Raw genomic sequence first — 11,203 nt, 5'->3', positions numbered from 1 at the left:
GCAAGTCTGCACCAACCTATCAATCTATGCAATTGAGCGATCGAGACGAGCTTCAAGACTCGGGTGGACGTACTTTTAGGAAACGTTTCTGTTCATTTACCTCTTCCGCAAAAGGTTATGATAATCTATTCACACTGAGACTCAGAGAATCCCTCTCAAGTTACAAGGCTTGAAGCATCAGAGTCTGTTTGATAAAGTATATCTTCATGCATATAAATGTATGCGTAAGTCATAAGCCATCAATGCAATCCAGCGCATAATCAGATGCATGTCATGATAAGTTTAATGTAACACAGCAAGAAAAGTAGGAATAATTGGTTTTCTTTTCTCCAACAGGCCTGTGTATAAATAACAAAGTAAGATATATTTTGAATATTTTACTTCACAAAGTTGAACGAAAAGTAAAGTATACAAGAAGGTACACTTTAAAGTAAAAACATCTTGGAAAAGATGATGATGAGGTCTTGATGGGTTTTTGTTTCTGAATTGCAAAAGAACCCATGATGTTTATGATCATTAGAAATGAACATAGTTTTTTTAGGAGCACATAGATTTTTCAGCACTCATTTTTAGACATCAGATTCAATTAAAATCATCATTCTCTTTTGTTTATATACGCGCTTAGAATTGTCTAGATTTGTTTTTTGTTTGATTTCTGATTTTATTAACATATAATATGTGATCATCGTTGGTTTATCATCATATCAACGTTTTCTTTTGTCTACGTTTGAAGTTTTGAAAAAAATCAGATTTTCGATGATGTATTAATTTTTTTTGATTCCTTATTTGATTGATGTTATCATGAGTAGTGTTTTACATGATTTTTCCTGTCCGAAGCTACTGCCTTGAAGATTTTTTGTTTTACAAAGATAGAATTCCAATCAAGTGGTATGAATCTAAACAACTTCCCATGATCGATGATATATTTTCAAAATTCGTCAAATCTCAAATCCTACGACCGAACCGAATTATCCCTTTCTTCCAAAAACTGTTTGATCAAAATCCCTTCAGCAGTCTTGATGACCTCTTGTAACTCCACCCCACCTTCCACCGAATCAGACTGCGAATCCGCCCATTCACACGCTTCACCAATCGCTTCATCAACCTTTGCCATCTGACCATCTGGACCTAATCCTCTAGGAACCCCTCCGTTTCGGTTCGCAAACCTTCTAGCTTCTGATTCCCAATAGATTCTAGGAATGTATTGATCTGATCTTAAACTTACTAATCCTGGCCAAACCACATCTGATGTTCTTTCACTCATCCATTCAATTACTTCTTCACCTGTTTCGGGACACTTTCTTCTCCAAACAATCGCTGGTTTTAAAAAACTTGAATCTCCTTCGGTTCGGTTGACGTTTTTATTAGAGTTTGATAAAGAATCAGATCCATGATGTGATTTGATCAATTGATTCAGATTAGATTCGACTACATCATTTCCATACCTCGACTCAAGTGGTCCTAAGATTTGATGTTGAAATGAATCTTTCAAGATCGATAAGTTTTCTTCTAACTGGTCTTTTTCAATTCGATCATCCATCTCATTCCAATCATCTGTAGGTCTCCAAAGTTTTTTCAAATAAAGTAATTGTCCAAACGCTTCATGAATCCAATGATACAAATTAATTTCATCTTTTGAACCAATGGATTGCCAAAGTGATTGATGTGGTGGTAAGTCTAACAATCTCATCTTTCTTACGATTGAGAACCTAATGATAGGGTTTAGTGATGAAAGTTGACATTTTTGGTATGATTTGATGGCTTGAAGTTGGATGTGAATTGGAGTGTTTTGGTTTAATGAATTGATGTCGAGGTGTTGATGAAGTTGTGGTTGTGGTTGTGGTTGTGGTTTGGATTGGTGGTTAGGTTGATGATGGATTGGATTGAATGAATTTGATCTTGGTGATTTTGATTTGTTTGTTGATTTGTTTGTTGAGAATGATTTGATGAAATGGTTAAGTTGAGTTGATCTTGGATAGAACATTGAGGATTGATTGATGGGAAACTCTCTGGAAATGAAATATCATCAAAAGTTTGAATGACTTACTATGGGTTTACATATCAACTATGGGTTTACATGGATGACTCAACTACTCAACTTTTTTCAAAACTTAAAATTTGAAGAAATCCATCCGATCCAATCCAAACACACCAAGATGACATCAGGAAGACGATCTCAAAGATTAATCGAAAAAGAAATCATTCAAAACTATTCAGAATTACCTTCAGAAAATGAAACTAATCATCAAGATTACAATGATGAATTAGATGCAGATGGTGAAACAAACGAAGAAGATCAAGATCAATCAAATCATCAACCAGTTCAATCTACTTCATCTTTCACTTGTACTTCTAATATAGATCCTCAATTATTTAATCAAACAGTCGATCATCCTACTTCAACAACTTCAACTTCCATCAAACTTGAATCAACAACTGACGAATTGAGTTTGATTAGAGTGGCTTTTAATGAATTTAGTAAAACCCTTTTACAATTCTCTTTAGGTAAAAATCATAAATATCCTACTTTGATCGATCATTAAAACTCCATTCAAAGGTATCTATCTTTCTTCGTCTTCAATGGGTTAAACACGGTTCCTGATTCTTTGCTTTTTTTTTGTGATTAAGACGATTCAAGCCATTCATGATTCTTAATTCCAACAAATCCATCTTACAGTACACATTATTTTGATTAACCTGTTCATGAACTTTCTAATTATCTGTCTTTCTTCTCTTTTATATTCAAATCTTATTAGTTTACTTATTCCTTTCTGAAACTTGTAGTCTTATCTCTTTATTCAATTCTTATTCGATTTTTATTCTAGGTTAAGAACCAAATCAAATCAAAACAAAACCTCATTGTATAAATCACTTTGTTTTCTTTTTTCGGGTTTTTATCTTATTTGGTCTTGGAAAGGTAACCTTGTGATGTTAATTTTGAAAACATCGCGTTTTGAAAAACTTTCCGCCATGTCATGTAACATTAAACAAACAAATAAATAAACCTGAGTTTTTCTTTCATTCGAGTTATGAATTCTTGATGTTTATGAAACTTTTAATATTTGGAACCAAATTGAGACCACTTGGTTGAAAGTCAAGTTGATGATCTGGTTGATTTGTAATAAGAAAATTCAATTTTCAATCCTCAGGTTTGCAGATGATGACAAACCATCTTATCAGATCTTCGGAGTCATAGGCAGACTCATCTTACTTCGCATCAAGACACTTTGCAATATAGATGAGGACTTACAAAGATTGCCAACAATCCATGTAACTTGCTTTCATACAAATATACAATGTTCATGTTCCAACCGAAGCTCTCAAACAAAAAACCTGGTGGTGCATGAACCAAGTTCGAATGAATTTATGGAGTTGAAGTCAGAAAAGTTTCTCATCAAACGTCTAATTTAACCACAATAGGGTTTTTTAAAAAACTTGATTTCTCCAATTTGGAGTGACACTGATATACAAGCTTGAAACTTTGCATCAAGTTTGATTGTGAAGTAGTGGACAAAGCTTTAGAAGGGATATACATATTAGGGGCGGTTCAAGTTAAAAGAATGCCTAAAATACAAATGTCCCTACATCAAAACACTGCTTATGAATTTTGAAATTTTCGAAAAAACTTTGAGAAGGCCCTTCCTGAGAAGCACCATTTAGCGAGTTTTTTTGTAAACAAAGAAGGGCTGAGAGGCACAAGTTAAAAACAATTCGACTTGAAGACATGCAGCAAGATGCAATATCACCGGGACCCATAGTAGGATGTAGTAGTTTCATCCGGTGGGATACACTTACACTCACCAGATCCAAACTCAGATCCCGCCACAACCACGCAGGCCACGCGTGTTGTTCAGCAAGGCGCGACTTGGCAAGTTCGTATCCAATTTCTTTGCGATCAAATATCTTACATTGGCAAGCAAGGACCCAAGAACTTTGAAAAAAAAAACTTTATAGACTTGATTTCTTGATCTGTTCTATCGTGATCTAGGTTACGGTGCATTTTAATATTTCTTTTGCCAGCTAGACTTCAGAGTGTGATTTGAGCATTTGAGAAAGTAGGATGAAGTGTTTGGCGATGCGTACTCTAAGTTCTCATATGTGTCACTGTTGGATTTGAATTGAATTACAACACAATTCAATAGATCAATATCAATTTCGAATTCAATTCAGATTCCTTCCCCTCTTGTTTCTAGTTTGAAGCAAATTTCATAAAAAAAATGGCGACGTGGAGAGAGTGCAAGAATAGTTTTCGAAATTGAGCCGTATTTAAACGAGACTCTTGATTTGACCACCAAACTTCTTTTCTTTGTAAACTTCCATTTTTTTGTCTTTCTTCCTCGCCAGTCTGATCATCATTCGGGTAAGATTCGAAGAGCTCTTACCTAAGAGGGTTTCTATACGACCGACGTTGAATTGTATGTTGGTGTGGAGTTGTGTGATTTATTTCTTTTCTTTTCTTTTCGATAGACTCATCATTGATCATTATTTTTTGACTGGAAATTGGTTTGTCTAGTTGGTCTTGATTGCCTTAACGACAACTTGGAATTCATCGCTTAGTTCTATCATCAATTGAGCAACACACTTCAATCTGATTTCATTGATTCATTTCTGTTGTCAGTACTCCTTCGAACCCTTAAAATTACCGCCGTTGCAAGCTTACTTTTACTCACTCTGGATCTTTCTCATAGACTTTCCATAAAACCTTCAGCAAACTCATTCTGCCCTCTCTTGTGGCTTTTTACTTTACTTCTTCATCATCATCAATCATCAATCAATCATCATCTTATTTGTTTTATTCGAAAAAAAGTTAATTAGAAATCAATCTTACATCAAAAATGTTTCGACCAAGTTCGAAGCAAGATATGCTTCCATTCACCAAGAGTGATACTACCTCCAAACGACTTTTATCAACCAAACCTCGACGAAAACGATCACGTTCATCTTCTGGATTACCACCTGCAATCTATGATATCTTATATACCTATCCAGCTTCATTTAGAAATTTGATACTAGTCTTATTGATTGGTTCAATCTTATTTTGGATCTCAACTAATGTATTAGTCTTGATGAGATTTCTTTTAGTCGATACACTCTTTTCCAATGGTTTGTTAGGTAAAACTCATCTTGCCTTACGAAAACAACCTTTAATCTTTATTCATTCTCCTTGGTCTGCAACGATTGTTTGGGAAACAAATCAAAATCGAACAGATGAACATCATCATTGTAAGAAAGGTGTTGGGTTAAGGTATTGGAAATCATCTAAAGTAGGAGACCTTCAGTATACCGGTCAATCTGCTTTAACCATACCCTTGGTGGAAAAGATGTCAAAGATGATTGTGCCTCGAGTCGAAGTGGTTCAACCTGATGGATATGGAAATCAAAACCGATGGATCCATTCAGTTTTACTTGATAATCTTGAACCTGGTATGAATTATGGATATGAATTGTTTTTAGAATCAAACCAACGTGATATCAATAACCCCAAGATACCTGAATCGATTAAATCATATGGAGAATTCGAATTTACTTGGCTCGGCATGAATCCACCTAATCCGGCTAATCTAGATCATATCTCTTCTACTTCTCCTACTTCCAATCATACCGTTTCTTCATTCCATATGGCTATCATTGGTGATACTTATTCGAATCCACGTGGATTACATTCATTAGCCAAGAAATATTTAGATTTGAAATCTTATGTTCCTTTACCTACTTCGGTTTTTCGACCCAGAAAGATAACCGATCATTTCAAATCTCAACCAACCAAACCTCATGCACTCATCCATTTAGGTAATGCAGTCTCAAATCCAGAAGATCACAGAGAATGGCAAACTGGCTTTTGGGATCCTCTTACCTTTCAACAATCAGCCAGTTCAGAAGTTCCAATCTTATATGGACGAGGACCCCACGATTTCGACAAGAACGGATCAAGTCTCTATACCGGTGGACTTCCTGGCGTTCAATTAGGAGAAGTGAATCGAACAAGAGTAGCCTTACTCAAAAACCAATCCAATCGAATCATCTTACCAGGTTTTGCAGTAGCCGAACGTCAATACACAGCCATCCAAACTCCTAAACGAGATAGAAGAACTCGTGCAAGTTTTATTGGTTATTCACCTCATCCTAGAATTAGAATCTTAGTTTTAGATCCTAATTTAGTACCTGAACGTCAAGCTTTTATTGGATCTCGTAGTACATTAACCGAATTAGGTGATCATGAACATTGGTTATTATGGGAAATGGCTAGACCTGAATGGAAAGAAGCTTCGATTAGATTGATTGTGGTTAATGTTCCGGCTTTTCCTGAATTTGTTGATCCTCTTAGTTGGGCTGAAGGTCATCAAAACAATTGGTAAGATTCTCATTTTTATTGATTTTTCTTGAATTTTATCCTTGGCTAATTTTATTATGAAAATTTGGTATTGTTTTTTTTGAAGGGAAACATATGTTCGAACTACTTTTGCTCCTCATTTTCATGGCATTTCAGCTATTGCTCGACAGTTTGATATCCCACCTGCTACGATGGTCATCTCATCACAACCAGCTGCTTATTACCGTGGTTTACTCCAAAACTACCTTGCACAGGATTACGTGAATGCAGTCACACCAGATCAGATCAGTAGTGCCACCAAACATGCAGCATATGTCCAACATTACAGTACATCCGATCCACATTCACCACATCCAGAAGAAGGCGTGATCTATGTATCAGTACCGGGTCAGAGACCAAAAGGCAAACCACATGAACCAGCCGAACATTGGGGATTCTATGAAGTAGCCAGTGATTTTAGTAAACGATCACATTCACCATTAAGTTTTTCATCATTAAGTTTTGATCTTTCACCAGATGGATATCAATCTAAATCAGATTTAACAACTGATTGGGATGAGAATTTAAAAAGAAGAGAAGAATTCGATCATCAAAACATTCGACTTTATCATATGATTGGATCTCAATCTACTTGTGATAAGAATCATACTCATCTTTGGAAACCTAATTTGGTTTATGGAATTGCTTATGATAGATTGTATTTTAGAATCATGACTTCTAAAGGTAAAGTTTTAGATCAATTCGTTGTTGAAGCTGCGGCTTGTCGTTCATGAACCCCCCCCTTCAAAATAAATGTTTCTTATTGATTCCTTAATTTTTTTTTTCCTTATCTTGGTTCTAATTCTTGTTTTCTTCTTTATCTTTTTTTTTTATTTTTTTTTATTTGGAATTGTTTTTTTCTTTCTTTCTTTCTTGTATATGTTTTTTTTTTTTGATTTATTTGACATATACATAACATACCTTTTTTTTTTGCAAAACAAAACAAAACAAAAATAGAGAAAAAAATCATTATTAACATAAAAAAAAATAGCATGTTTTTTTTCTTCATTTCTTTTTGGATAAATTGACCCAAAAAAAAAAGTAAAACTGATCTTCTCAAAGCGAGATGTGTAAAAGTTGGATCCTTTGTTCATCAGGTGTTTTTTATCCTGTTACTCTGTTACTTTGTCTTTTTATTTCTTTGCAAGATTTTGAAATAAAGTGTCATTTTTATGAAGCGCTTTTTGGTTTGAAATGGAAGAAATGTGATTTGAATTGATTGAGCGTTGGTTGAGTATTAAAACAGTTTAAACTGAATGAGAAACTCAATTGGATTGGTTAAATTGTTGTGGCTGGATTGGATTTTACTTTTAATTTCATTTCGATCACCAATATTCCGATCATCACTTAAAGCTCAGCATTTTATCAATCTCGCATCACTCCACTCCATCAAGCAACCAATCAAAATGTTAAGAAGCAATGCTCAAAACAAATCAAGTGTTTATCTCAACTTAGGAACTAGCTCAAACTCAGATCTACCAACTTACAACTCATCATCATCATCATCATCAAGAACACATTCTAAATCAAATCAAAATAATAAATTCATCAAACTCATCAAATCAAATCAATATACTAAATCAATCATCAAGAAATACAAATCTAATCCATTCCAAGTTCAAGTCTTACTATGTTTAATTTCAATGGTCTTTTTAATGATTTATCTGATGAACACCAACTTGACAGTTTTATTATTTAAATTTAAAATCAAGAATTCATTAGTGACATCAGGTTGGATTGGAATTCGATCGATTTATATTAGAAAACCACCATTATTGTTTATCCATTCATCTCAATCAGTTTCGATTGTTTGGGAAACTAACAAACTTAAGACTTCATCAGGTTATCAATCTAGCTTACAATTCTGGTCATCACTTCAGAATCAAACCAACAAACCAATCAAACAGATCATCGAACCTAATCGAATTCAACCTAATGCTAAAAACAACAATAACAGATGGGTTCATAGTACTTTATTAGATAATCTAATACCAGGTGAAAGTTATACTTATCAAATCATTCTTACTAAACCCACTGCCACTTCACATACTTCATTTAATCGAAATCAAAATCAACATCAAGAACACACCATCAAGAAAGTGTACTCAACTCATCAGTTTAATTGGTTAGGAATCGATTCACCCGATCTAAGCCAACTTCATCATTTATCAAGTACTTCACCCAAATCAGTCAACCCCAAGAATGTTATGCACATAGCCATCGTAGGAGATAATCAATTCGGATTAAGAACATTCAAACAAATCATCAAAAGATTAGTCAACATCCCCAGTTATCTACCTCATTTCAAATCAGCCTTTGGTCCACGACAAATCATTCATCATTTTTATCAAAACCCAACCCAACCTGATTTATTATTTCATTTAGGTGATGCAGTTCAAGATCCCTATAATCTCAATCAATGGCAAACCGATTTTTGGGATCCTATCACTCATCAAAACCCAATCGGATCAGAATTACCTATACTCTATACACGTGGTAATCATGATTTCGATCCGAGTTCTCAAAACGTTTATTCAGGTGGATTACCATTAATCCAAATCGGAGAATTAAACCGATCTCAAACTTCACATTTGACACCTACTTCACCATTAGAGATACCAGGGATAGCAGAAGCGGATCAAAATTTTACGAGTCTTCGAATCCATTCACCTCATCCACACTCTCGTTCAACTTATCATGCTTATTCTCCTCATCCTAGAGTGAGAGTCTTGGTGTGTGATTCGAATTTAGAACCGACGAGAGAATCGTCACCGGGTTCGAAACTTTCGGAAGTTGATGAACACGAACGTTGGTTGTTGTGGGAGATGGCTAGACCTGAGTGGAAAGAAGCTTCGATTCGAATCATCTTGGTTCATGTACCACCATTTGTGGAATACTGGGATCCAACAATGTGGATTGGAGGTCATGAAAACCTTTGGTAAGATTTTCACTTTGATTTCCATATCCTACATTTTATAAACTGACCAAAAGTGTTTTTTCAAAATAGGGGTCAATACGTTCGAACTCGATTCGCTCCACATTTTCATGCTACTTCTAGTTTGACTAGAAGATATGATATTCCACCAGCTTCGATGGTCATCTCAGGACATTCACATGCCTATTCCAGAGGATTGTTATCAAACTTTGTAGCCGATTCGTATTTCAATGTAGCAGGTTCATCTTTCATTAGTCGAGATGTGATCAGAGCAGCTAAAGCAGAACATTCCAAACATATCGATCCATCTTCACCTCAACTAGATAACGGAGTAGTGTATGTGATCAGTGGAGGAGGAGGAGGTACCTTAGACACGATGAAATCAGAACATTGGGGGTTTTATGAAAAATCCCTACCGAAACATCATTTTGGATATATGATGATAGATATGTCAAATACACTTTTGTCTATAGAAGAATGGGCATCAGATTGGCAAGATAGTAGAGATAAACGAATCGAATATAAAAAAACAGGTGTTAGGGTTTATAAAACTATTGGATCACAATTGGTTTGTAATGGAACTAATTCTTCGTGGGAATCTGGTCATTATTCTGCTATTGATAGATTGGTGTTTACTAGTTTGGGAATCGATGGAAAGATTTTGGATCGGTTTGTGATTGAGGCTAATTCTTGTAGATAGATTATTCAAAACACATATTTATATACATATACACATATATCTATCAAAATCAAAATCAAAATCGAAAAATAAAATTGGTTTGTTGATTATTTGAACTTTTTAAGAATCAATGGATTTCTTTTTCCTTTTTTTCTTTTGGATTATGAGATACAAATATCATCATAGATTTTTTTTTCCATATTAAATGTAAAGAAGTTGATCATATTTTTTCCATTATTCCCCATGAAGCGTTGGGTTGAGCTGGGCGGTATTACTTTTTTTTTCTTCAAGAATCTTTTGCATTGTTTTCATTTTGTGTTTGTTAAATATTCATCTTGAATTGTAATTCAATTTTTTTTTGCAGAAACTTGAAACCTTTTTTTGATCAATTTTTACAACGATCCATATTGGTTTAAAGAAAAAGAAATGTTTTGCTTCAAGATAAACTCACTGATGTCCAAACTTCATGGGTGATTTCTTCCTCAGGGTGAAGTTATTTTCTTGGAAAGCTGATTTAATTTTTTTAGGCTTTGGGATCTGGTGAATATTCTATTCAAAAATTTCATCGACATATCAGAGAAAGGAATATAGATTACCAATATCTTCTTTGGGTCATGTGTTCTTCATACATACGTATCATTTAACATCAATCATTGCTCCCAACATATGGTTCTCAAAAGGTTAGATCAGGAGATGGTGATCACTTAGAAAAACTTATAGTTTTGATATGCTTGTATTCACATTTTTGATATGAACAGTAGGTTAGTAGAAAGTGATGAGATCAAAGGTTGATTCTAGCATAAGGACTATTCTATTACTCATAGCCATTTATCTCATTGGATTGAAATTGCATATATTGTATCATGGCCTCATGATGCGCAAGTTCCAAGATCACATGCCTGATACTAATGAGTCATGATATGTAGTATCTTTTGTTCTGGTCACTATCATCAGTATCACCCATGACTAATGACTCAAAGGTTGCCATGAAATATATTTTGCCTTCCTTGTGGTTCATTTACATTTTTGATAGGTATGTATGAGAAATCGGATCAAAAGGCCTGGCACTACAGATCCAGGTGATACCATTTGCATCAGAACCTTCTTAATTTTAGTGGATAGCTTTTCTCAACATGCTCAAGCCCATTGGAGTTGGGTGAGCATAAAGAGCAACTTCACAATGGCTCAAGTCTAACTTGTTGGACTCATAATCACATTG

General features: G+C 34.6%; 4 protein-coding genes across 4 annotated transcripts; 3 read left to right on the top strand and 1 right to left on the bottom strand.

Moving 5' to 3' along the window:
- Positions 1-737: 737 nt before the first annotated feature.
- On the bottom strand, positions 738-1,975 carry MELLADRAFT_72680 (uncharacterized protein; the record flags this gene model as incomplete). Its single annotated transcript, XM_007413696.1, has 1 exon — positions 738-1,975. One exon carries the CDS (start codon positions 1,688-1,690, stop codon positions 953-955), a length of 738 nt encoding a protein of 245 aa, XP_007413758.1.
- Positions 1,976-2,156: 181 nt separating this feature from the next.
- On the top strand, positions 2,157-2,543 carry MELLADRAFT_65995 (uncharacterized protein; the record flags this gene model as incomplete). The annotated part of the gene is made up of 1 exon (XM_007413719.1): positions 2,157-2,543. One exon carries the CDS (start codon positions 2,157-2,159, stop codon positions 2,541-2,543), a length of 387 nt encoding a protein of 128 aa, XP_007413781.1.
- Positions 2,544-4,835: 2,292 nt separating this feature from the next.
- Positions 4,836-7,104, top strand: MELLADRAFT_90598 (uncharacterized protein; the record flags this gene model as incomplete). Its single annotated transcript, XM_007413720.1, has 2 exons — positions 4,836-6,352; positions 6,438-7,104. The coding sequence occupies 2 exons, from the start codon at positions 4,836-4,838 to the stop codon at positions 7,102-7,104; spliced, it is 2,184 nt and encodes a 727-aa protein (XP_007413782.1).
- Positions 7,105-9,614: 2,510 nt separating this feature from the next.
- MELLADRAFT_72678 (uncharacterized protein) lies at positions 9,615-10,362 on the top strand (the record flags this gene model as incomplete). Its single annotated transcript, XM_007413721.1, has 1 exon — positions 9,615-10,362. The coding sequence occupies one exon, from the start codon at positions 9,682-9,684 to the stop codon at positions 10,003-10,005; it is 324 nt and encodes a 107-aa protein (XP_007413783.1).
- Positions 10,363-11,203: the final 841 nt, after the last annotated feature.

This window comes from Melampsora larici-populina, assembly GCF_000204055.1.
Source record: "Melampsora larici-populina 98AG31 unplaced genomic scaffold MELLAscaffold_38, whole genome shotgun sequence".
NCBI lineage: Eukaryota > Fungi > Basidiomycota > Pucciniomycetes > Pucciniales > Melampsoraceae > Melampsora > Melampsora laricis-populina.
This window is presented reverse-complemented; position numbering and strand designations above follow the sequence as displayed.